This window comes from Lampetra fluviatilis, chromosome 28 (assembly GCF_964198595.1).
Source record: "Lampetra fluviatilis chromosome 28, kcLamFluv1.1, whole genome shotgun sequence".
Classification (NCBI taxonomy): domain Eukaryota; kingdom Metazoa; phylum Chordata; class Hyperoartia; order Petromyzontiformes; family Petromyzontidae; genus Lampetra; species Lampetra fluviatilis.
The window spans coordinates 11,330,918-11,357,271 of NC_136302.1; the positions used below are offsets into that span (position 1 = coordinate 11,330,918).

Consider the following 26,354-nt stretch of genomic DNA (forward strand, 5'->3'; position numbering starts at 1 on the left):
TATCCTGCTGTGGCCGTGTGACTACTACGGCTATAGAAGAACCCCCTCCCCGCCCGTTGCCCCGTTACACACGAGGGCAAGATACGTCGCTGGAAGGGACGATGACCGACGGTCGAGAGCAATGCCAGTGGCAGCTTTGGAACTAACGGAACGCAACAACCCCCTGAGGATGTCCATGGGGGTGGGAGGGAGAGGCGATGACTGCTCTCTCGTGTGCATGCTCAGTGGATTGTCAACATCGTAGGGCAAGCTTGGGGAGGCCTTCATCCAGCAGTGGATTGATTGCTCGTGGCTGTGACGATGGTTGATAATGATGAAGACGTGGGGGGGGCACGCTGTGTCTGTCCGTGTTTATTTGAAGGACCCACTGCATCCCACCGGCTTCCCAGGATTGCAAACGCAAGAGCTGCCCCGTGTTGTTGTTGTTGTTTCGCTGAAGTGGCCCTCATAGTTTTTGGACGTCACCCCTACAAGCACACCTCACCCCCTACAGGCACACGTTATTTGCAGTCACACGTGTCCCTACAGGCACATGTCCACCGTCTACAGTCACACGTGTCCCTACAGGCACACGTGTCCTACAGGCACACGTGTCCCTACAGGCACACGTCACCTCCACAGTCACACGTGTTCCTACGGGCACACGCATCCCTACAGGCACGTGCCACCCCCTCTCTCTGTGCTCAGCGGCCGGACTTAGAGGAGCCATAGTTAAAACGCAGCCGCGCAACAGCTTAACGGGCTAATCCGCAGATGTTGCCCGCTCGCGTGCACGCGTGTTAGCGCACGCGGGTGCGTGTGTGTGTACCTAGGTCAGCTCAGCCTTCGATGAACCCCAGTGGGGTGCGTCATCATCAGCGATGACGTCAACATCATCGCCATAATCATCAGTGGATTTAGTATTTGTGTGGGTATATCCTGGCATCGTCTGCAGTTGTTTCACACGAGGGGTTGGAAATCGGCTGCGTGGTTTTACCCAATGTAAGTAATTTTAGAGTAACCGTGCAGTAATTATTTTTCACATCTGCCAACTTTGAAGCGAGTCTTTTTCGAAGAACGTTACGGGATCGTTCAGCCTCCAAAGTGAAGCAGTGGGCTGGAGTTGGTGATTAATGCCCCCCGGAGTATTCACCAGGGCGGCCCACCGGGGGTCGAACCGCCAATACTCTGCAACCAGCAGCAATCGGCGGATATCGCGCTGACCTCTGGGCCACGTCACGTGCTCCAATGCCACCGTGGAGACAACGGCAGCCAGACAGACCTGGTGCTGGCCACAACAAAGACAAAGATCCCCCGTATAGCCTTAGCAGACTTTTGGGGCAAGTGTTGTTAGCGAGTAGCAACCCGATGAAGGGCCGGGCATGCCTCCATCACCTCCACCAACCGGCCCCCACGACCCCCTCGTGCGCCCTGCCGGCCTGAACAGGTGCTCGCTAACAGCAGCGCTGGCGCAATTGCCAGGCTGCCAAGAGGGCTTCTCCATTGGCCACGTTGCCGTTTGCGGGGCGTGAGTCTGGGGGCGGCCTGAGAATCGTCCGCACATCTGTGGCAGGCCACGTCTCTCGCGAGACTGCTGGGGGGGGGGGGGTGGGGAGTCGCCGATGATAACCGCGCTTGTGTCGTCATCCACATCAGCCACGCTCGATCCACTGCTGGTCGGAGGCCCACCGTCCCCAAGCCGCCACCGCCACGATCTCTCGCGACCGCGCGATGTACCCGATCCGCCTTCAAGCCTCCCCCCACCCACTCCCTTTCGAGGGTTATGGAAAGCAACCGTGACGGTCACGGGAGTCGAACTGGGAACTTGCTGTTCCCCTAGTGGCGGCACCGGCGGGAAGGGCTGCACTGAGTCGCCGCGGGTGTAATGCCTGGGACGAGAATGAGAAAGGAAGGGGGGGGGGAGGTAAAGAGGGGGGGGGGGGGGAGCTGCATGGAGAAGTGAACAGAGAAGCGGGAGCAGAGGGGGTCGGGAGAGATGAGGATCGGGAGGAGGAGGAGGAGGCGGCTGCATCAGGGCCTCGCCGCTCCTCCTGCTGCACGAAGGAGCGGCGTCTGTTTTCGCAGCGGGCGGCGGGAATGAGCGTTCGGAGTGGGGGCGGCCACAACACAAATCACGTGGCTAACGGGAGGCTTGAGCGGTTCGATGTGGAGGTGAAGAGATGAGGGGGCAGGGATTCCGAGTTGGGGGTGGTCACGGAGAAGCCACGCGGTTTACGGGAGGCCGGAGCTGGTGTCGATGGAGAAAAATAGATCTGTGGATGAGAGGGGAGGGGTTCAGGGTGGGGGTGACCACACACAGGTCACGTGGTTGACGAGAGGCTTGGTGTACGTGTGTGTGTGCAAACTCTGTATCGACGTCTACTTGAGTTTCGCACGAGCCCCTTGTTTGTTTCCACCCGGGTTAAAACAATCAAAGCCCCGTGAATTCATCAGCCGCACCGACCCGTATCTCCGCGTCAACACAAACTGTTGGCAGAACGACTCCCCCCCCCCCCCCTCGTGTTTACGTTCTCAACCAACAACAACAGGCTTCGTGTAAACGCGCAGACCCCAAACCGGGTTTGCGCTTCTGGGTCTGATCATCAGTCACGACGATTAAACAGCGACGTGGCGGTGGTGATTCTTCCCTGGCAGCGGTGCCCCCAAGTCCCCGGGCAAAACAATGACGACCACAGCAGCGCGTCGGTCAATAATGCTGCGTGGAAGAGGGGAACGTGTATAAATATATAGGCGACGTTTCGGGCAATGGCCCTCCGTTGCACGTTAATGAGTGTGTGGTGGGTGTGCATGCGCGGGATAGTGTGGTTATTGGATGTGCTTGTGTCGGTCTGCATCCCCTATCCCCCCATCGCCCCTCCCCTACACATTGAACTCAAAATATATATGTAATTTAAATTACTTAATTACATTTAACTTACTATATTTACCATATTCTTTTATAAGCCGCACATGTAATTAATAAGTTCATTATTAGGTTACCTGGTGTGGCTAAATGTGGGTCTTTACTGATCTGTAATTTCGGCACAAAACTGGTCCTAATAATCACACATACTGTGTGCGATTATTATAATTTTTGTTGTTTGTATGCGCAAGAACCCCTCACTGAGTCTCACGGCTCACTCTCAGGAGGTTCCTGCCCAGCTTTCGCGTCATGGGTAACGACGGTGGCCGTGTGTAATCCCAACCGAGTGATCTGCGACGTAGAAAGTTTTTTTAAACTAAAAACCGGACCGTGACGCCAGCGCACGCAGGATTACTTTACCAGGGCGGCCGCTGGAATCCGAACCGCGAACCACCCACCTACCCACTGCCCCACAGTGGATGAATCTGCGACTTAAACGACCGAAATAGCGATAGTTTTTAAAATGATCACAGTGCCACGGTGTAACCGTTGCAAGTAGATTGGGTGGGGGGGCCCCCCTCAAAATCTGAGACCATGGGCTGTACCACCACCCCCCAACCCCCCCCCCCCCCCGCGTTAATCTGACCGTGCTCATTGGCTTTGTCCGGAACAAATAAAGGATTTTGCTTGGATGTTGAGATGATAGCGGCGAGTCTGAAAAAGACATCTGGACGGAGTTTCGTCAAAATCTGCCCGGGACTTTTCTTGGGCGGGTCTGGCCCGTGGAGTCTATGAAGAGACATTTTTTTTGGTTTTCTTCCCGTGGCTCATGGACACTGAAGAGGTGCGATCGTCTCGCTGACGTGAGGCTCGGGGTGACGGAGCCCGGACACACACGCGCACAACGAAAATATACACACACACACAAGTGAGAAAAATCATGCATACGCATGGATTGCGCGACGCTTACCACGCACGCGGATTACGCGATGCTCAACACCCTAGCGTAGCAGCACCCTCCTGATAAAGGAGACCCCGAGACTCGTTGTGGCTTTCCTGTCTAAATAAAGGAAGCTTCATTTCACCGCCCGTCAGGTGTAATGGTGAGCATGGTAAAAGTCGGCCAGAATGCACCGTCTAGGGGGGGAGGGTTCTCTACCACTCCCTCCAGCGGGAGGCCACCGCCGCCGGCTGGAGCAGCGGTGGCGGTGCCGCCTGAAGTCGCGCAGTTGTAGCGGGCTGTACCTTTCTCGTTTTTGTTTTGTATTTTACTCCACCGCGGCCGAGTTGGGGGCGGTGCGGTGCCACAGCGGCCAGCGCCGTGGCCGTCCCTCTCAGCCTCTCCGCCAACTGCCGTGTCCCGTCGTCGGTGGTGACTCGGCCCGCCGCCACCTCTTGTGGCCGCCACCTCTTGTGGCCGCCACCTCTTGTGGCCGCCACCTCTTGTGGCCGCCACCTCTTGTGGCCGCCACCTCTTGTGGCCGCCACCTCTCGTGGCCGCCACCTCTTGTGGCCGCCACCTCTTGTGGCCGCCACCTCTTGTGGCCGCCACCTCTTGTGGCCGCCACCTCTTGTGGCCGCCACCTCTTGTGGCCGCCACCTCTTGTGGCCGCCACCTCTTGTGGCCGCCACGAATTGCAGTGCAGCAATCCACTTCTACTTCCTTCTTCATCTTCTTATTCTGATTTCTTAGCCTCCTGCTTTCTTCGTCTTCTTCTTCTTCCGTATGGATTAATGACAGAAGGTTTAAAGATGTAATTGTTTGCGCAAGTTTGAAATCTACTCGATTGTCTGTTCAGAAGCCGAGTGGCTCTCGTCCCTTCCTCCTTTAAAGGAGTGAAGACGGCAACAACAACAACAACAGCGGCGGCGGCGGCCGACGGTTTGGGATTTGTGGCCGCGCACTCGCAGGCCGCCGAGTCGTCGACCCGCAGCGAGTCCCCGTGCCTGCCGCTTGCGCCCGCAGACAACCGGTGCCACCCCCCCCCCCCACCCCCCCCAGCTGCACCCACAGGGCCGCGCCGCTCCGGTCGCTTCACGCCCACGCGATCCGCACGCGCTGCCCACCGGCGGGGCGCGCTGCCGTTGATGCGGTGTGGCCCCGACAGCGAATTGTGATTGTGAGCGCGAGGTTTAGAGAGAGAAATTTAAGGACGTGAATGTTGATGTGTGCGGGGGGGGGGGGGTTGGTGGCGCAATGGTTAACGCGCTGTGCTACGAACCAGGCGATCCGAGTTCGATGCCCGCTCACGGTCCCCATATTGACTGTAAAAAGACTTTTTGGGGCAAAGTGCTGTTAGCGAGTAGCACCTATGAAGGCCGGCACGGCACACGAGGGGGTGAGTTGGCCAGCACCACGCCCGACCACCTTTGTCTCCCCAGTGGCGGAAATCGAACTCGGGTTTCCGGGTTCGTAGCGCGGTGCGCTAACGTTGCATTACCACAACACACAGAGACACACGTGGTCAGTAGAGCTAGGCTTGGCTAGAATAAGCAATTTTGTGCCTGTCCTAGGTCGACTCAGCTTTAAATGAGTACCCTATGCGGTGTGTAAAGTGTCAGCATTTTGGAGACAAAGGCGGCCGGACGTTTGTTCTGGCAACACCACCACGCCCTTGCACGCTGTGCCACCCCTAATAGGTGCACACTAATTGCACTTGGCCCGACAGCATGCATGAAGCTACGCGGGGGATCTTTGTTTGTGCGTGGGTATGTGTGTACAACTGCAGCTCGAAAACAGCTAGCCCGGAAGTCTGCCAGCGAGAATGCGATCATCACTTTGCAACTGGAGGTTTTGCGACTCCCCTCCCCTGCCCTCCCGATGCCGAGGGTAAATGGGCGAGGTTCAGGACTGCGGCTCGTGCAGCTGCTGTGGCCTCATTGGGTACCCCCCCCCAGTCCAGACCTCTGGCTGGTCGAGGAGATGTTGGCAAGCCAGCTGGGAAGAAACAGCCAGGCTCATTGTCTGCACTCACCCATGCCCTAGAATGAGAGGGCTTACCCGCAGCCTTCGCTCGGAGGTTCAAAGAGATAGAGAGCCCATTTGGCACGATACAGATGAGTTGCTGGCCTGGGCTTCGTAGCAGATGGAAACTGCCGCAGCGCGTCCACAAAGGGGATGTTGATGAAGGAAGTGGAGTGATGAGATCGGTCCCCGTGCAGGTCCTCAGTGGAGTATCACATCGCTGAGATCATGAGAGGTGGCAGCGGCTTTGGGGAGGCCTTCGCCCAATGGTGGATTGATGGAAATTACCTTTGTAACCAACGATCAGAAATCACTCGATGATTCTATTTTGAAAGTTATTTGCAGTGCTACACCTATAAACTATACTCAACAATGGTGATCTGATCTCTGAGCCTCAATGTGTGGCCCACAGATTTGCTGAATGTGTCCGTGAGGTCATACAGGAAGGATGGCGGATCATCTCGGGCCCAGATAAAATCATGGGGCAAGGTGGAGTTGACCCTGCTAGGTCTGCAGAGCCTAGAATATTGAAGGAAGTAGCCACCCTCTGTGGCCTGTAGGCAGAGGTGTGGACTCGAGTCATGTGACTTGGACTCGAGTCAGACTCGAGTCATGAATTTGATGACTTGCGACTCGACTTGGACTTGCATAACAATGACTTTGTACCACCTCTAAGATGTGGACTCGAGTCATGTGACTTGGACTCGAGTCAGACTCGAGTCATGAATTTGATGACTTGCGACTCGACTTGGACTTGCATAACAATGACTTTGTCCCACCTCTGCCTGTAGGTTGGCTGAAGAGCGACCTACCGAGTAGGTACAAAGAGCAATCCAGAGCCTGACCCATAGCTGAGAGAAGTTGACGGTTGTGTACAGGCCGCCTTGCCTGGCGTTGTTGTAGCCGCTAGGACCACCAGGATGGTTTCCTCGGGATTTATAAGAAGGGGAGACCGCACCGATTGTAACAACCACCGGGGCATCTCCCACCTCCGCGCGTGTCGGGCAAGGTCCCGGAAAGGATGATTCAGCGTCACTTTGCCAGGCACGGTGATGAGAGGCTGACGGTGCTCCAGTGTAGACTCGGGCAGGAGCCGTCCATCTGCTACACTAGAGGTGTAAGCAAGGCCTATGATGTCATCAAGAAACCAGGGCTTTGGATTCTCCTCTGCTTGCTATCATTAAGGGCCTTCATGATGGGGGGGGGGCATGCCCGGGTAAAGCTGCGTGGTCGGGAGTCGGAGCCGTTTCCGGTTCACCTTGGGGTACGACAGGGATATCCTCTGGCCCCTTACAGTATTTAACATCTTCATTGACCACATAATTCTAGAAAAATTTTCTGTGGCTGTTCCGCAGGAATGTCAATCTGTTAGAGATATTCAATAGGAGGCTGATCGATAGCCAGGTGCGGTTAAGGGATGGCTGCCTATTGGTCAACGATGTTTGGTATGCTGATGATCTGGTAATCGCTGCACACTCTGAGAATGAGTTGGATACTATGCTGCTGAACTTGGCGCATGCCACTAAGAGGTGGGGCTGTATCATATCACCCCCACCAAAACAAAGTAACTGCCTGGGTATGTTTTGTTGTTGTCCTTCCCCCGCACCTCCGATTAGCACGGTTGGCTACGTACGGTGCGAACGAATTTCAACATAGATGCATGTCATCAAACGCTCCACCCCCGTCCACTCTACATGAGTAATGGGGAACTTGTGGAGAGAGTGGAGGAATTCCCATACCTGGGTAGCATGCTCATCACCAGCTCCGGTTTGGCAGCAGAGTTCTCACTTCTAATCAGTCGAGCAACATTGTCTTATCATCCATCGGCTGCATAACCACTGTGGAATCTGCCTGCCATTTTGTTCCACACAATGCTGGAGGTCCTCTGGACCACAACTCATAGAACCTTGTAAGGTCTGGACACAGTCTCCTTCAGTGACCTCCTCCAGCAGGCCAAGCTGCGTTGGCTGGGTCACGTAGCCCGCATGTCCAGCCGCCGCATGCCCAAGCAGCTTCTGTTTTGTTGGATAGAGCGGACTTAATGAGCACCGCAGGGGCTAACGAAGAGATGGACTGATGTGGTAAAGGAGGATGTGGAGCTGAGTGGACTTGCTGATGACTGGTACCAGTGATGTCAAGATCGGCCTCTGTGGATAAGGCTCGTGAAGGAGGCTACTGGGCAGTTAGAGACAGTCACCCTCCAGCAACAACGGAGGGCAACGGAGCGACGCTCACAACAAGGGGCAGAGCGCCGGGCGACTAAAACGCAGCAAGTTGGCGCAGTAGGGAGCACAGGTGGTGCATCTACTGGTCATCTCAGTCGGTCAACCCATAACAACATGCGAAGGTCACCCACCCACCCACCCCCTCTTATTCATAGGTGTCCAGCGCTGGTCTTTCTGAGGTGCTCGCTAAGAGCACTTGCCCCAGCGGGCCCATTGGAGGCTACACGGGGCACCTCTGTCTGCGCGTCGCCTCGTCGTGATGAATGACACCCCGGGCGCCCGCACGCTTTCCGACAACCTTGCCAAGTGGAAATATCTCGGCTCCGAGGGGCCCGTGCCCTTTCTGCGACCGTCCCCGTACAATGAACGCCCGGACCACGACACGAAATTGTTTGAAGACGAAAGAGCACAGTAAATTATTTATTGGCGCCGAAATGTTATGCATGAATGGTGGCCCTCTCTGGAAATAAAGGCCGTTATTTAAAAACCAATTTGAATCCCCCCCCCCCCCCCTCTGCCCCCCCCCAAGCCTCTGTCCATCCAGCAGTAGGCACGGGTGTAGTAGCACAGTGTACGATGGGTTGGGGTTAATGTGCGCGTGCTCCCACGTCTTCCAAGACGTCCATCTGTCGAGCTGTTGGAGGAGTAGGCCCGAAAGTGCCTCCTCGAGGGGGCCGTCTATCACCGGAGGCCCATTCTGGCGGCAGTGGCGTGAGAAAGCCGTTGCAGGGCTGCGCCTTTGACCTTTGCAGAGCCAAAACCGTTTGGTGGAAGGCAGAGAGCGAGCGAGCAGGCGGGCGGGCGAGCAGGCGAATGAGCGAACAGTGGTGCGAGATGAAAGTGGATCAGAGCTACGTGTGTGATGGAATGGGGTCACGGGAACGAGATCAGGGAGGGGGGATCTGGGAGTGAGGACCACCCAGAGAGAGGGAACGTGTCACATCACACCACAGGGATGTTTTGACCAACGCGATTAAAAAAAAAGAATCCTCCCGTTTGTCCTTGGCATCGCCACCACCACCACCAACAACAATTTGAACACTGTCTGTAAAACGATGAGAAACAGGGAGGGATTGATGCACAGCTTGCTTTGTGTTCGGTCGTCGTGTGATGTCGTGTCAGTAACTCAAAAGCCCTCCACCACACAGCGACAGAGCCAATCAAACCGAGTTGTCGCGTCGTGGGCAAACGTGCCAATTGATTTGGTGATTCGGCAAAAACCGGAGTCTAAAGGAGGAGAGCGAGAGGAATGTTTTTAAGTCCAAGCAACACTTGTGACCATTTTTATGTATACACACACGTAAATATGTACGTACAAGAATTTTCCTATCTTACATGCAAATTTCATCTCTAGCCCCGCCCACTGACCCTTGGGATCCACCCATCTCTAACCTTTATAACTCCCTGCCTGAGCAGCGCTCCCACCATATATCTTTTCCAACTCTTAGGTTTTTTCGGTAAAGTCACGTCCTGCATTGTCACTGACGTCAAGCACCTTGAGATTGTGTGACAGGCCGCTGCTGTAAGTTTTTGTGTTTAGTTTATTGTTTTTCACCCCCCCCCCCCACACGCACCTCCGATTAGCACGGTTGGCTACGTACGGTGTGAAAGAAGTTCAACATATGTAGTTGTTATTTTTATCATGATTAGAAGTGGAGGGGAGAAATGCACTCGTGCAAGTTAAAATGCGTCGTCCCGAGTGGCGACTCATTGTTACGGTGATGATGTTGATGATGGTGATTGCGCAACTGACAATTACCGGGACATTCAATGTCCCCGGGAAGACGGAATCATTTCCCAGGAGATCAGTTTCCTCCTTCTCACCATCAACAACAACAAGAGGAGGAGGATCCTGGGGTGAAAAATAAAATCCCAGGATTTGTGGTAACCCTGGGTACTCGGCAGCAGTAGGCAATGACTTCTGCACTGTGCTGATGGTCCCTAACAAGGGTGTCATCGATTGTGAGGTCTGCTCATCGTCCTGCCACTGCTGTCTAAAACAATTATAAATCCGGCCCGGAATGTTGACTCGTTCGAGTCTGCCCCCTCTCTGTGCGCGACGTCACGTGGTGCACGACGTCACGTGGTGCACGAGTGTGGTGATGCAGCCCTCCACACATTAAGGCGTTTTCAGCTGCATTAAAGGGAGTGTTCACGCATGTGGAAGGAAACCGGAGCGCCCGGAGTAAACCCCACGTGTCCGACCTTGTCACATATCTGCCTGTACCGTCGGTACCCAGGCAGTGGCTTCAATTGGGATGGAGGCATGTGCCAGAGGTCGCAAACGGGTTTTGATTCCTTACCCGTACCCGTACCCGGCCGCACCAGGGTCGCAAACGGCTACCCGTACCCGGCCGGGTACGGGTAGCCGGTATCGGGTAGGGTATGGGTATCGGGTACCCGGTTGCGACCTCTGGCGTGCGCTCAGTGGCAGTGACTTCCTCTGACCGTGACCTCTTCCATGTGACCCCTGCCCCCCCCCCCTCCCCCACTAGGGCGAGCCTCGAAGAGGTCGAGGGCGATGTGGTGGAGCTGGAGGTCAAGCTGGAGAAGGTAGGTGACCCCCGAACTCTGCACCTGCACCCCCATTCTTCGCCCTTGGAACCCTCGCCGCCGTCCAGTCCTTTTTATTCTGTCAACACATTCTTTGACAGGTATATTCATGTACGTATTCACGTTGAACTTCTTTCGCACCGTACGTAGCCAACTGTACTAATCGGAGGTGCGGAATTGCGTTCATGATTTAGTCTATTATATTTCTCAACGATCGATGTGGAGTGTAAAAAAAAAAACTCCAGTAGCAGTGTTAGAGTGTGGTCATCCAGAACAGACCATACAGCAAAGTCACGGAGAAGGGAAATAATAAAATAATACAAATATACAACAATACAAATGTTCACGACCTTTCGACTTCAACACAAGCAATCATCATCAGGTGTGAAATCCACAGCAAGAAAGTACAGGAAAAACCGCCACTTTTTTCAAATTTTCTTGCTGTGGATTTCACACCTGATGATGATTGCTTGTGTTGCAGTCGGAACGTTGTGAGAATTTGTATTGTTTTATATTTGTATTATTTTATTATTTCCCTTCTACATGACTTTACCAAAAGAACCAAGAATTTGAATCCCTGCAGTCACGAAAGCTTTAAATCAAAATTTAGACCATACAGCGTTCAGCGCGTTACCCAATGCCTCGATCCACAAATACGAAGGAGACATCGCGGCAATTTCAACTCCGCTGCTCCTGACGCGGCTATCTGGCTTGACCAACCTGATTGTGAAATTGCGTCATCGGCCGTGCGACAGAAGAAGAAGATGATGTGATGAGTGGACGAAAAAATCGTCGAGGCTGACTGTGGCTCCGACTGCTAAGCCGGGCCTTCAACGCAGGAGGGGGAGGAGGAACAGCGACACGACACAAACTCTCGCGCTCTCTCGGCTGAAGCCCTCTCGTTGTTGCAGCCAGCCAGCAGCAGCAGACCTCGACATTGGCATCGAGCTCCTAAACATCTGGCTGCTGCTGCTGCTCACGCTTCACAAAAAAAAGGCACTGCTGAGCCAGAGGCAAGAGCGGTGAGCGACTGACCGTGACGAGACGGAGCAGTTGCCGAGTCTCTACCGAGCAACGACGCAGACCGACATGACGTGCGTTGGCCAGTCCATGTGCTGTACCCGCATATAAATAGATTTAGCGAGTTCACCGATTGGCTGCGCCGATAGTGGTGATGGTTGGGGAGGAAATTGCGTGCCCCACACGCCCGGCATTTATCAAGTACACAGATTACCGCCGGATGCTGCTGCTGCTACTGCTCCTTCTGCTGCTGCTGCTGCTGCATTGGCGGTGGTACACAAGCAGAGTGGACGATAACTCAGAGAGTTTTGACTCAACGTTTGACTGTGCCCCACGCCTACGACACCTGGGCAAGCCCTGTTAGCGGTCCCCCCATGCAAGCACTACAGCAGGCTGAGCACTCTGCCTCGCTTTACAAGATGTGAGAATCAGTCTCGAAACAAGGCACGATCTGGCCGCAGTATGCCGTGCGTCAACGTGAGTTGCCCGTTTCGCGGGGTATGTTTGTTTTTTTGCTCGAACGTGTGTATATATATATTTAGATTTTCTCGTAAAGCGCTCCCTCCCACGAGTCTTTCGGCACCACGTCCGACGTTTCACTCCACGTGCCGGGAGCTCCGATCCGATCCACGCCGCTCCATCTGCGAGGTGGACGCGATGTTCGGGCGCGGTCCCTTCTTCGTCGGAGGCTGCCGCTCACCGCTTATCCTTGTCCGATGGCCAATCACCCCTTTTGGGAAACCGAAGAAGCTCGTGGGAGCGAAACGTCGGACATCGCGCCCAGCGGCTTCGACCGGAGAAACACAGCGGAGGAGAGCTGGTGCTGTTCGAGTTCAAACGGGAAAACCTACGCAGCAGGAATATATTATTTTTGTTTTGCAGCCCGGGCTCTGTGAAAACATGGTTTTACAGCCCTGGGCAGTTTGTGGGGTGGGGTATGGTGGGCGGTGTGGGAGTGGCAGGGGGACTGGGGGGGGGGAGATGGAATCGTGAGCAGACGGGCGAGGTCATGCGGTGGTTGTGGATGTACGGCAGCGGTGAGGTTTCTTTTTTCCCCCCCTTTCCTGATGGGTGGAGGCATCTGGCGATGGAGTGAAATTGCACTCGGAGGTGGTGTTCCACTTGACACACGGATCAGGACCGCGGGTTTATGCTCGTGCTGGGGTTTTTTCCGCTGCTCTTCCCCCGTATCCGTGACGGGGGAGGGGGGGTCGCCACGGTGGCGAGATGTTAACTCCCTCGCCTGGTATACAGGAGGTCGTGGGTTCGATCCAGACCCTGGTCCCGTGGATTTTTCTCTAGGTCCTCCAGGGTGGGTGGCCAGCATCACGCTCAGCCGCCTTTGTCTCTATCGTGGCGATGTTCACACATCGCACCAGGTACTCATTTTAGGCTGAGTCGACCTAGAAGCGATTCAGATAATCGTGACCGGTGTTGGCCATGAGCGCCGGCTTCGTAGTACAGCGCTGACCGCTAACCCCGCCGCTCCCCGCAGTAATTTTTATTATTATGGTTCGCGGTACCGGTGCCACGCGCAAGAAGGATTGGCGATTGGCGTTTCGCGTCGCGGCGCGATCGATCGTCTGGCGACCCGACACCTCAACGCACTCGAGGCAGCAGCTGTTCCGTCGCGTCCGCCGCCGCATGTAATTAAATCAAAACGAGCGTCGCTCGGTGATTTGCCCCCTGGTTACAACGCCCCCCCCCCTCTGCACCCTCCTCACCCCCCCGCCCTCTTCCATCCTCCTGGAGAGGAGGAGGGAGCAGGAGGGAGGGGGAAGGAGGAGGGGGGGAGGAGGGGTGGGAGGAGGAGGGGGGGAGGAGGGGTGGGAGGAGGAGGGGAGGAGGAGGAGGGTGGAGGAGGAGGAGGGGGGAGGAGGGTGGAGGAAGAGGGGGGAGGAGGAGGAGGGGGGGGAGGAGGGGGGGGAGACAACGGTAATCCGTGCATTCAATCGTTTAATTAAAACCGCTAAACGGAATTAGACACAAATTCAACACGTTTGTCAATAACTGAGAGAGGTAAAGAATATAAATATATAATGGGCGACATTCCCAGTCAATGATGGCCACCTCCCTCTTCCTAATACATTATCATCGCCCAACGCGTCTCGGAGTACGCCATTCACGTTTCCTTTCGTTGGTCGTGCGTCATCACAGCAGCGACCTGAACAAGGAGATGTCCCTCGGAGAGCCACGACAGGTGGCAACGCAAGCTGCCACCTCGACCCCCCCCCCCGCTACTCCATGGCGTTACACACCTCTTGGCCGTCTAATGTGGGGTTAGCGGATCACGGAGACGAGTACCCGCTCGGAGGGGCATGGCAAGTGCGTGTCGATGTCCGTAGGTGGTTTTCTTTCGTTCACAATGACGCAGAGGGGAAAGGGATATTGAACTAAAATCTAGATTTGAACTGTTTTGGCTGACTGGCCTTTTTTCAGGAAGTTCGCCTGAAGCATTGCGCTGTTCCTTCCTGTCCACTGAGTGACGGTAACATCCCCATTGTGGTGTCAGCGAAGCTGCGTCGTGTTATTGTCAGTGCTGGGAGGCGACTCTTTATCTCAATCGGCTCAACACTCCGGGGAATCACGTGACTTGTGCGTTGCCACCCCCACTATGAATCCCTTCTCCCCGCCGTCCACTGTGAAAACAAACGCTGCTCCACGCAAACTCACTTCCGCTCCCTCCTTACCTTTCTCCCTCTCTTCCCTCCCCTCTCATCATCATCATCATCCTCTCATCCCCGACATCTTTGCCCGATCATTCCTTCTCCCGCACACCTCCAGTCTCCTTCCTGCACCGGAGCTCCCAACACGAGACGCGCCGCGAAAACGCGTACGTGAATCGCTCGCCCTTTTGTGCGTTCTTCTAAAACCATCAGCAGTTCCCAAGTACAGTGGTACCTCGGTATACGTCGTTAAATCGTTCCAGAAGGGAGGACTTATACCGAAAATGACGTATACCAAACTAATTTTTCCCATAATAAATAAAGGAAAAGTAAATAATCCGTTCCAGAGGAAAATAAATGATATTTTATGTGGCATATTATACATTAATGGGGTTGTATAAAATAATTTAGACACCAATTACTAAAATGCTTACAGAAGCCACGTGACCGCGCTGCTGCCAGCTGCGCTGGTCACGTGACGTGCCTCAACCCCGCACGTCACGCGCGCCTCGACCCGGGCTCCACCCTCCATGGGGGCAGCCCCCCACGTTCCCCGCCCCTCTCCCCCACGCCACCCCGCCCCTCTCGCTTTGTTTCAGTCGTGAACGGGGCATACGCGGGTACGCGGTGACTTATCCCGGCCCATACAAGTTCTAGCAAGTGCGTCGTATCCCAAGGAAGACGTCGTATCCCAAGACATTTTTTTCTCTCGAAAAAACACGACGTATACCAAATTGGACGTATTCCAAAGCGGTCGTATACCGAGGTTCCACTGTAACTGTGCGGTGGTCCTGCTGTCTTAGCTCGGCATCAAAGTCAATTTGAGAAAATGTGACCGACCTTCAGGCAAGCAGCCGAGATGCAACAGATAGACAACTGTGGACCGGCTTCGTCCACGTTAGAACTCACCAGCGCAGTGTAAGCCACCAATTCTCACTGCTGCCAAGTCTGCCTCTAGGAACGATGAATTGCACGGTGGAGGCCTCTCAGCCACACCACGGGGTGTTCCGGCCTCCGCTATCCTTCTGCTATCATGGGTTTTTTTTCTCATCATTTACGGATTTGACAATTCACTCCTTTCTTCCATCCGTTCTCTGATCCTCCCCGTTTCTCTGATCTTGGCCCCCTCCGCTAAAACTTTAAGCAGCGTGGAACAATCGTCGTCTTTGTGGTCGAAGACGAACACGGTACAGATCAGTAGCTGTTAAAAACAAACAACAGAATGTCCGGGCGCAGCCCTGCAACCGCACGCCTCACGCCACCGCTGGCGGAAGGCGCCTCCACCAGAGTGAACCCTCGCCTGGTATTTGGCCTACTCCTCCACATTGACCGGACGTGTCGCAAGATCTTAAGGCGTGCCCACGCTTTGGCCTGCCGTCGATCGCCTCGACCGTGTTGGCGGCGGCGGTGGTGGTGGTGTGCACGCTTGTCTGGCTGGGAGAGGCAGGGAACCGCCCCATTGTTTTCGACCGCCGAGCCTGGAGATGGAATCGAACTGGTCACCTCTGGATTGCAGGACGCAGTGCGCTGGCCATTACAACCGCTGTGGTCACGGTTGTTGTAAATTGGTGTTGCAGTAGTGGTTGGATCTGTTGGTTTCGTGGTAGGCTGTTGTAATCGTTATATTGTGCATAATACAGGGTTTTTTTTTGGGTTAGATCGTGTAAATGTGTCGTTAAATCCGCCACCACCCGACACAGCCAATTAGTAATGTTTGTCAAGTAAATAGAACATGCCAATCGCTGTGTGTTGGAGAGCCAAGCCACAACATTTACAATCTGAGCACAGATTGTAAATGTTGTGGCTTGGCTTTCCAATCTGTCCTCAGATTGTAAATGTTGTGGCTTGGCTCTCCAATTTGTACTCAGATTGTAAGTGTTAATTGGCTGTGTCGGGTGGTGGCAGGTTTAACGACACATTTATATATTTACTAACCCCAAAAATCACCTCTATTATGGATGATATTGGTCGTGGAAGCCTACTTGGTGTTAAACGTAAAATTATGATCGTGGTGGCTATTTACATTTTCGTGGTTGTTGTTTGTGGGGGGGTGATATGGGGTAACATGTGATGACAGCATTCGTGTCTGGGAGGTCTCGTTTTTTCTTCTTTCGTACGGCTGATGATGATGATGTCTATGCAGAGCAACAACCACGATGTCACGTGCAGGTGGTCAGGCCAGCAGACTACCGCGTCAGGAAGAGTAGCAGAGGTGATGATCCCAGTGTGTGTGTGGTGGGGGGAGAGACGCAGAGAGGGAGCTTGAGGTGAGCGAGGTGAGTGTAGATCTCATGGGTACTGGAAGCGGGGCACGGCGGGGGGGTGGAACAGAGAGAGTGGGGGGAGAGAATGGAGAGCGCGGAGAGAGAGAGCAGAGCGAGTGTAAGGCGAGCGGAGCCGATGTTGCAGCAGCAGCGGCAGCGGCAGGCTGCTGGGTTTGGGAACCGGAAAGCATTGATGTTTTGGCCGTTTCCCGCCAGCAAACACCCTCCAGATGCTGACAACCCCCTCCATTCCCCCACCCTCCCCCAACTACATCTCCCCACTCACCCTCTCTGCCCCTCCCGCCCCCAGCTTGGCACGAACACAGCCGCACCATAGCAGGAGGGTATCCGTGCCCCGATTTGCTTTGGGGGCTCGGTGCGATTTCTCGAGCAGTGAGGCATTCGTTCATCGGTGCTCGTCTGCTGCTCACAGTCCTGAGTCAGCGGGGGAAATTCCACATTCCTATGGCGGGGGAGGGGGGTGAGCGGTGAGTCTCACCGTACAGGACGACCACACAATGCGGTTGTCAGCCGGCCCAGTGGCCCCCCCCCCTCCTCCGCAGGCAAGGTCAAGAGTTCGACTCCTGGTCGGGCACGAGGTTGACTCAGCCCATCATCCTTCCCCCGGCGGGTGGGGGGTTGTGGTCTTTGAAATGATGGCCACTTTGTGGAGAAGTCAACGGTGATTTGGTGTGGAGCTTGGACGCCGATGAACTTGAGACGTCGATTTCCTCGTTCGACGACTCGAGTAACCGGACAGCAAGGGGAGAGAGAGGAGGAGGAGGGAGCGGTGGGAGCGGTGGGAGAGGGGAAAGGAGGAGGGAGGAGAATGGGATGGAGGATGGGAGAGATGCAGTGTGAGGGAAGGCAGATGGGAGGGGAAGGAATTGGAGGAGGGTGGGAATGATGGGAAAGAGGGAATGAGGGGATGGACCGAAGGGAAGGAGGGAGAAGGAAGGAGAGAGGGAGGGAGGAGGGGAAGGAGGGAGGGAATGAGAAATTGAGCGAGGGAGGGGAAGGAGGGAGGGAAGGGGGAGAGAAGGAAGCAGAAATTGATGGAGGGAGGGAGGGGGGGAAGGCAGTCACGAGCAAGGCAGTGGGAGACGGATGGAGTGGAGTTTGGGGGGGGGGGAAGGAGGCGGAGAGAGAGCGGCGAGCAGGGGGAGAGAACGAGGCCACAATTTATTTTTTTATTGGAAAAAAAAATTTTCCTGCGATTTTCCTCCCGTGGGAATTGACGTCACCACACGCTGCTGAGCCTCGCGCACTGTACGGCCGAGGTGGTCACCATGGCCAGGACGTAGCTCACTGCCCTTCCCTCCGTGCAGCCGCTGTGCTGCCCAGCCTGGGTTCGAACCCGAGCCCTGGGTGTCCTCTCCTCCTCGCTCGCTCTGGAAGCCTGATGATTGACATTTGGAGCCCATCGCCCCCGAACAGCTGGGTTTTTGAGCCCCGATTCCTGGGTGACATAATCTGATTATTATTACAGGACTTCGTCAATCAACTGCTGGATGAACCCCGCCGCCTCCCCCCTATGTCACATTGGTCATTGGGATTATATTTGACCATGTTTCACCATGCTGGCCAGTGCGGTTCGGTTAGGGGGGAGTGGGGCCCGATCAGATGTCACTCAGCTAATGTTGGCCTTGGAGACGAATCGAGGTCTATGGGTTCATCATCAGCGAGGCGCTAACTGCTGCACCACCACTCCACTCCCATCAGATGATGCGTGCATGAATATAACTTGCCCATTCACTGTTAGAATTCGTGTTTGAGCCCTGGGGCTGTGTGTGTGGTGTGTGTGTCTCTCTTTCTCTCACTACCAGAGGTGCCCAATGTAGCAAGCAGTGCTACAATCGGATTATATAACGGCGAATTAATTACGGAACGCGTAAATGCAACCCGCATGTGCCGGGCGATGGGGCCGTTATCGCCGAGATAACATCACAGCACTGTCCGCGTCAAACCGGTTGGGATATCTCACGACCCAAGCTGCCAAATCGGATAACGCGCGACGCTTCGCTTGCAGCTGCGTCGAGCACCGTCAGGACGCGGGTCCGGTCCTGGGATTTCTCTCCCAGCCCAAGTGGCGAGCGTTCCGAGGCAGGGGGGGTAATCTGCCCGGTCGCTCCACGCGTGCGCACGCGCCGCGTGACAACTTATGTGGCTCTTGTTGGGCGGCGGAGGGGATGTTAGGACACAGATTTCATGCAATTACCCGCTCCGTGGTTCTGTTCTGGGTTGTCTTTGGTTTGTTGTCCTTCCCGCGCACGTACGATGAGCGCGGTTGGCTATGTACGGTGTGAAAGAAGTTCAGCATACATCCGTATACGTGGCCACAGTCGCCGCGCAGTGCTGGAGACTTTTTTATTGTACAATTGTTTGTCAAATGTGCCAGGAGAGGAGGTGGCGACGATTGATATCATTTGTCCAAACGTAACAATCATCACCCCCCTACAAGCAGACGACTACCCCCATGTCCCTCTTGGTGTCTTGGCTTCTTCTCAGTCAGTTAAAACAAAATAAACTCCATTTCGTAAAAACTTTGTGTGTGCGTGCGAATGTGTGTGCGTGTGTGCGCGTGTGTGTGTGCACGTGTGCGTGTGTGCGTGTGTGTGCGTGTGTGCGCGTGTGTGTGTGCACGTGTGCGCGTGTGTGTGTGTGCGCGCGTGTGTGCGTGTGCGCGCGTGTGTGCGTGTGTGTGCGTGTGTGTGCGTGCGTGCGTGTGCGCGCATGTGCGTGCGTGCGTGTGTGTGCGTGTGTGTGTGTGCGTGTGTGTGCGTGCGTGTGCATGTGTGCGTGTGTGTGCGCGTGTGTGTGCGTGTGTGTGTGCACGTGTGTGTGTGCGTGTGTGCGTGCGTGCATGTGCGCGCGTGTGCGTGTGTGTGCGTGCTCACCGTCTCTCCCCCGCCCGCGCCCTCCCAGCTGGTGAAGCTGTGCGGGGGGATGATCGAGGCGGGCAAGGCCTACAACGTGGCCAACCGCCTCTTCGTCAACGGGCTGCGGGACCTCGTCACCCAGTCCCGCAAGGACGACATGCTCGTGGTCAGGAGCTCTGCCCGCCCGCCCACCCCCCCCCCCCTGGGGGATGTAGTTCCTCGTAACCGCCGCGGATTCCCCTGCTCCCCTGTATCCACGATCGGTCGCCCGACACACGCAGGCTGATTCACGTGGGGGGATGGGGGGGGCGGTGGTGGTGGTGGTCCTTGAAATTTAAATAAATTCGTTTAATAGGGACCTCCCGACATCAATAACAAAAAACATTTGGTGTATTTCACTGGGGACTCGAGGGGCGGGGGTGGCGGGGGAGGCGGGGGGTCGATTGCCCCCCTCACCCCCCTCACCCCCCTCACCCGCGGAGGGCAGCGTTCGTGGCCCTCACGCAAGAAGGGCCTCACGAAGACTCTCTGAGCCAGACGGGAGGGAGACCGTGAGCGCTGACCTCGGAGGTTTGAGTTTCCTCTGTGCAACAATTGCTGGATCTGGCAGAAGGAAGGAAGCGATGATGTTGAGATGTTATGTCATCAACGGCGTTTATCCGCAGAGACCCCTTGACTGGACCATGCAAGACTTCAGCATTTACAGACACCCCGCCGATTTGCGACGGCTGTTTCTCTCCTCGGTTGGGCGATTGAACCCTGTGCTCGCGACGGCGCATTACCCCAGAGACGAGACCGTTAAAAGATTTGATGGGGTGTATTGATGAGAGTGGTGGGAGATATTTATTGAAGAATCACCGCTGCTCATGCCCAACACCGTAAATGGCCAAAGACAAAACAGGGCGATTGAAGGTGTAATGACCCCCGCCCCACCATCCTGGGCATCTGTGAAAAAGAGCTTCATAGCTCATCAGATTCCTTCAATCTGAGATAAGAGACTAACCCGTTTCTGGGATTGAGGGGGCGGGGGGCTGCGGCTGAGCTTCCGTGACCTTCACGTGACCTCAACATGACCCCCACGGGACCCCCCACGTGGCCTCAACGTGACCTCTGCATTACCCTCCTTTCCCCGTCTCTCCCTTCCTGTCGAGGATTGGCGCTCGGGTAAATCCATAACGAGTAAATGTCGAGTGACCGAGACGCCTATCGCGCACGGCTGTTTAGTTTCTTGTTAAAAAAAAGAAGTATTTTAAAAAAAACTGCCGGGTTGAATTTCCACGCTGGTTTTTGGGTTTTAAATGTCAAAGTCAGCGACAGCAGCAACAGCAGCAACAGCGGCAACAACAACAGCTGCTGATGTCGAGATGTAAACAATCGTACAGTGTGGTGTGGCTCCTCAAGAGATAATGTGATCGTCGGATATCCTGGCGTCATGAACATGACGGCTCCTGTTGTTCGGGGGGAAGGGGATGGGGCATCGCCATCGTTGCCGGTGTGTTGCTAAGTGATGGCCGCCATCATCATCATCACCGGCGAACATCATCAATTAATTTCGTCATCATGACATCATGAATCATTATTCTTGTCATGATCATCATCATCATCACCATCTTCACCAATGTCATCAGTATCATGCAACTGTTTGTTTCCCAGTGTGGCTACCCCTATACACACCATCATCACCACCACCATCACCACCACCATCATCATCATGAGCATCATGTGACTAACCGTGAGTGATGCCCCCCCCACCTCCCCCGGGCCCCCCTGTTTCCACGGCAACAGGAGTGTCTGGACAAGTTTGCCTCAGGCCTGCAGGAGGTCGTCAAGTTTTACACGGTGAGCGTTGTGAGATCTTCGAAACAAACAAACAAATAAACCCTTTTATTATTTTATTACTTCCCTTCTACGTGACTTTACCGAAAGAACCAAGAAAAAATATAAACCCTCCGCTCGACGCGGAGGAGGGTGTACGACACAACCGTTTGTTCATCACGTAACAACTCGATTACTTCCATAATAGAGGTTTTTTTGTTTTGGGTTACATGGCGTAAATATAATTGTGTCGTTAAACCCGCCACCACCCGACACAGCCGATCAGTAAGGTTTGTCACGTAAACACATGCCAATTAGTTACCGGTTGTGTTCATAATCAACGTTTTTGGGTTTAGATCGCGTTATTTATAAATGTGTCGTAACCCTCCACCACCCGACACGGCCAATCAGCAAAAAAGTGTCACGTTGACAAAAGACAAATAGTTCACTGCTTTAGCCCACCGGTGTGTTGAAGCATGAAACCACAACATTTGCAATTTTTGAGTACGACGTTTCGCTGGTAATTGCATCCAGCATCATCGGGCAATTCGCCAGAATGATTATGAATAATACCGGTTGTGTGTTGGAGAGTAAACCCTCCACAACATTCACAATTCCAGTACCGTGACGTTTCGCCGGCAATTGCAACAACCAACATCATCAGGCGACAGCCAGATTCGTGGAGAAATGCTCCTGTTTCCTTCTTGACTAAAAATTCGATTACAGCCAGGTGGAGGCGGGTGTTCGGCACACATTTTAGTTTCGGCCAGCGATTCTGACCCCAAAAAATGATCATCTCTTACGAACGCTTTTTTTTTTATTAATTGCTGGAATTGTTCGTGAAATTGAGTTGGGTGACCAAATGATATTTGTTTAGGGACTTGTTCGTGCGTTTGTCTTTGGTAGTGGTGGTGTCAGGGGCGACCCACCCACCTCCTGATGCGCCGTGCCGGCCCTTCGTAGGGGAGCGGTGGTGTAGCGGTTAGCGCTACGAACCTGGCGACCCGAGTTCGATTTCCCGCTCACGGCCAACACCCACTGAACCGGTCCTGGGCCTCCCCTAGGTCGATTCAGCCTCAAATGAGTACCTGGTGCGGTGCGTAAAAAACATTGCCACTTGGGAGACAAAGGCGGCCGGGCGTGGTGGTTCTGGCCACCCACCACCTCGTGTGCCGTGCCGGCCTTCATAAGTGCTCGCTAACAGCACTTGCCCCAACGGTCTGTTAAGGCTACACGGGTGATCTTTGTCTTTGTCAGGGCCCCAGCCGCATCAACTCGCCACGCTTGTCAATCAGGTTAAATGTCGGCGGAGAGACCTTGAATTCGGACCTGGAGAATCTTAAACACAAGTCGGCTTAGTGCCCCCGACATGGCCATTATGAGCTCCCACCCACCCACCTCCTTTGATGCACCGTAAATCTGGCCTCCTCTCGGGGAAACAGACACGGCAAGCGGGTTTTAGGGGCCCCGACACGAATCGGTCGGAATGTATTTGTAGTCGTTTCTGTTGTCGTTGTCATCACGGCACAAAGCGGGTCACGGCGCGATCGGAACGAATTTAAAATGCGCCGCGACTCGAGTGTTGCGCAATGTCCCTTTTTAAAAAACACCCCACTCGAGGCCAGCTGATGATGGGCGCTGTTTTATTATTATTTCTGTTTTCTGTGTCAGCGGCTTAAGAGCTTTCAGCCGGCAACGTGGAGGGTGGGGAGGGGAGCACGTGTGTGTGTACGCGTACGGGGGGGGGGTGAACGAGCGATTGAAATCGTGGCAGGGAGATGAGAGCGTGCGGGCGCAATCGCGATGCGGAGAGCAACAGAGAGGGAGAGAGAGCAAGTGGCAGTGTGACAGAGTGAGCGAGTTGGAGAGTGAATGAGAGAGAGGGCGAGAGGAATGAGTGAGCGAGCGAGATAGTGAGATAGAGAGAGAGAGCGAAATCGTGACAGTGAGAGAGAGCGAGGGGAGAGCAACGGAGAGAGAGCGACAGAGTGAGAGAGTGAGAGGGAGAGGAATGAGAGCTCGTGAGCGAGCGATTGCAAGAGAGAGAGAGAGATACTGAGCTCAGTGTGCGACAGAGAGTGAGAGAGAGAAAGCGTTCAGGCTTTGTGAGCCCGTGCCTGCCATAACAATGTAGGGGCCCACGTTTGGCCTCAGTGTGTGCATCGATGGTGATGTAATGCCTCGGTAAGCGACAGTGGAAGGGTGGTGGTGGTGGTTGGGGGGGTAGACAATGGGGGTTATTGGGGGCGGTGGGGAGTCATCGGGTTGCCGATGACATCAACCACCCTGGGGGCGAGTTGGCAGTCGGCGGGTCGCAGGTGACAGACCACGGGGCCGGGGAGATTCTACAGTGAGATGCGTGGACCACAATAGACCCTCACTGCAATGGTGAACGCGTGACATTGCCCTGGGTTAACAATGGACATTGTTGTTGTTGTTGTTTTATGTGCTTCTTTTGATGAACGTTACCAATCGCGAAAAAAACGTTTGCCTCCAGTTGCCACGTGGCATTATTTGTTTCGGCGCAAATTAAACACCAAAGTAAATTAATTCCAGCAAAATGAAACCTTCTTAGTCCTCGTTAGCCAAATGAAGGATACACCCCATCTCCCCGTACCACCAGCCGCCCACCCCAACATATTTTGGGGTCACAAATTCGATTTAAGAATCAATTTTGCTCGTCTGCTTTGTCACCCTCCAAATGTTTGTGCGTTGCCGATCCTCTCGACGCCCGTGGCGCTCCGTCTCACCGCTCCCCCCTTCGTACCGCGGCCTCGCGCGCTGCCGCCGCCGCCTGCGCCGTCGAGCGGCACGCGACGGGGAACGCTTTTCGGGACGATCGCACGCTCGTGACACGTCGGAGGAGGACGCCCCATCGAGCCTCGCCAATCTCGACGTTGCGGGCGGGCGCCTGCCCCCCGGTTGAGCCACGGCTGATGATGAGCGCTTAGCGCGAGCGGTGGTGCAGCGGTCAGCGCACCGCGCTACGAACCCGGCATCCGCCAAGTTCAATTCCCGCTCGCGACCGGTGGCAGCGGCGAGTCACATCTGAACCGGTCCTTGGCAGAGCGCTCTCGCGCGCTCAGTGGGCATCCCCCCGCAATACGAACAACAACATGAAGCAGCGGTATAAACGGGTAACCACCACAGGGTCGCGAGTGGTGGCGTTGGGATAACGTGTGGGAAACCCCAGCTCTTCCAGACGGTCTGACTACCCTGGGATGATACGCTCGAGTCTGGAGGGGGTCTCCGAAGCTCCCTCGGGTGGAGGTCACTTCCGCCGGCGTTTGCGCTGAACGCGGCGCGTTTGCAGGGCTGCGCTCGTGCTTTCTGCCCGCGTGTGCGCGCGCGGGGCGGGTTCGAAAAAATGTGTCGTGACTACCAAATCTATTGTCTACGGGATTGCGTAACAATGCTCGGAGAACACGTGCCTGTACACGCCTGGGCCAGAAAAATCTACCCCCTCCCCGCCTCTCGGCCGTGTTGCTCCTACTGTTTGTTATTCACGAACACTGCCCCCTTGCTCCCCCTTGCCATTGGGTGCGTCGGGCAAGGCCGAGACATCTCCACGGCGATCTGTCCGGGGCAGAAGCGAGCTCCGCGCCGGTTCTGTCACGCAATGGGCGACGGCTTTGGGATTGGCCTTCGTCCAGCGGTGGACTGAGCGTGGCTGATGACGGGCGATGACGTTGAGGAATTGACGGAAGCACCCCTCTAGGCTGACCTCAGAGGTCGCAAACGGGTTTTGATTCCTTACCCGTACCCGTACCTGGCCGCACCAGGGTCGCAAACGGGTACCCGTACCCGGCCGGGTACGGGTAGCCAGGTATCGGGTAGGGTGCGGGTATCGGGTACCCGGTTGCGACCTCTGGCTGACCTTTTCCCGCCGGCCGAGACGCCGCTCGCCGCTGATGTTAGCCGTGTGTTGGCGCCAGCCACTGTGCCGCCACCGCCGCCCCCAGAGTTGATGGTCATTTAAACCGTCACCGATGTCGACTGGGCCTCAAATGAGTCTGTCTCATTTGCGTTGTCCACCTCGTTTGTATCGCCCGTCTTGTATTGTCCTTCCCGCTCGCATTATTGTCCGTCTCGTTTGTTCGGCCACGGATACGCGGACAGTTCGCGTGATGTGCTCGCCCCTAGCGAGCACGGCCTTGCTGAGGCGTTCGTTTCGCGCCGTGCATTTCTCCTGCACGGTATCCACGCCGCCGCCGCCACCGCCACCGCCTGCCCTGCGCTTTCCCCCGGCGCACTTACTCGGCCACTCCCTGGTTCTCCCTGGCTCCCTGAGACGCCGTGTGTGACCGACCGCTCTGTGTGCCCACAGGTGCTGTTCGATCAGGCACACCGCTCCATCAAGCTGCAGCTGCAGAAGTTCGTCAAAGAGTAAGCGGGCGGCCGTGCGACGACTGCATCTCGCGTGCGCGTGTCTCTGTCCGTGTGTGGTCCTGGGGCCTCCCTTAGGTCGACTCAGCCTCAAATGAGTACCTGCTGCGGTGTATAAGTATCACCACTGGGGAGACAAAGGCGGCCGGGCGTGGTGCTGGCCACCTACCCCCTCGTGTGCCGTGCTGGCCTTCGTAGGCGCTGCACGCAAACAGGACTTTTCCCAAAAGTCAGTTAAGGCTATACAGGGGGTCTTTGTGTGTGTAGACTAAAGTTGTGATCACAGGCGTGTTGTTAGTGTAAGGGTGAGCGTGTGAGTTCGTGAGGATAAGGATGAGTGTGTTGAGTGTGAAGGTGAGAGAATGTGATGATGAGTGTCAGAGTGAGAGTGTGAGAGTGTGAGCGTTAGGGCGACCCGAGTTCGATTCCCGCTCACAGCCAACACCGCCAGTGACGATTATATTATCTGAACTGGTCCTGGACCTCCCCTAGGTCGACTCGGCCTCAAATGAGTACCTGATGCTGTGTGTAAACATCGCCACCGGCGGTCCGGCGTGGTGCAGGCCACCCACCCCCTCGTGTGCCGTGCCGGCCTTCATAGGTGCTATTCACTAACTGCACTTGCCCCTACAGTCCGTTAAGGCCACACGGGGGATCTTTGTCTCTACGAGGGCGAGAGTGCGGGGGTCACGGCGACGTCAACGCTGCGCCCCAACCGCCGATCCGTCGCCCCCCTTCC

At 55.3% G+C, this 26,354-nt stretch overlaps 1 protein-coding gene across 6 annotated transcripts in view; it reads left to right on the plus strand.

Moving 5' to 3' along the window:
• Positions 1 to 26,354, plus strand: part of ACAP1 (ArfGAP with coiled-coil, ankyrin repeat and PH domains 1) — an 84,309-nt gene that overhangs the window by 10,998 nt on the left and 46,957 nt on the right. For all 6 annotated transcript variants that reach the window (XM_078869697.1, XM_078869698.1, XM_078869696.1 and 3 more), the window contains 4 exons: positions 10,528 to 10,585; positions 19,461 to 19,580; positions 21,200 to 21,253; positions 25,557 to 25,615. In XM_078869697.1, the coding sequence (XP_078725823.1) occupies positions 10,528 to 10,585; positions 19,461 to 19,580; positions 21,200 to 21,253; positions 25,557 to 25,615 (291 nt within the window). The remainder of the gene's footprint in view (positions 1 to 10,527; positions 10,586 to 19,460; positions 19,581 to 21,199; positions 21,254 to 25,556; positions 25,616 to 26,354) is intronic.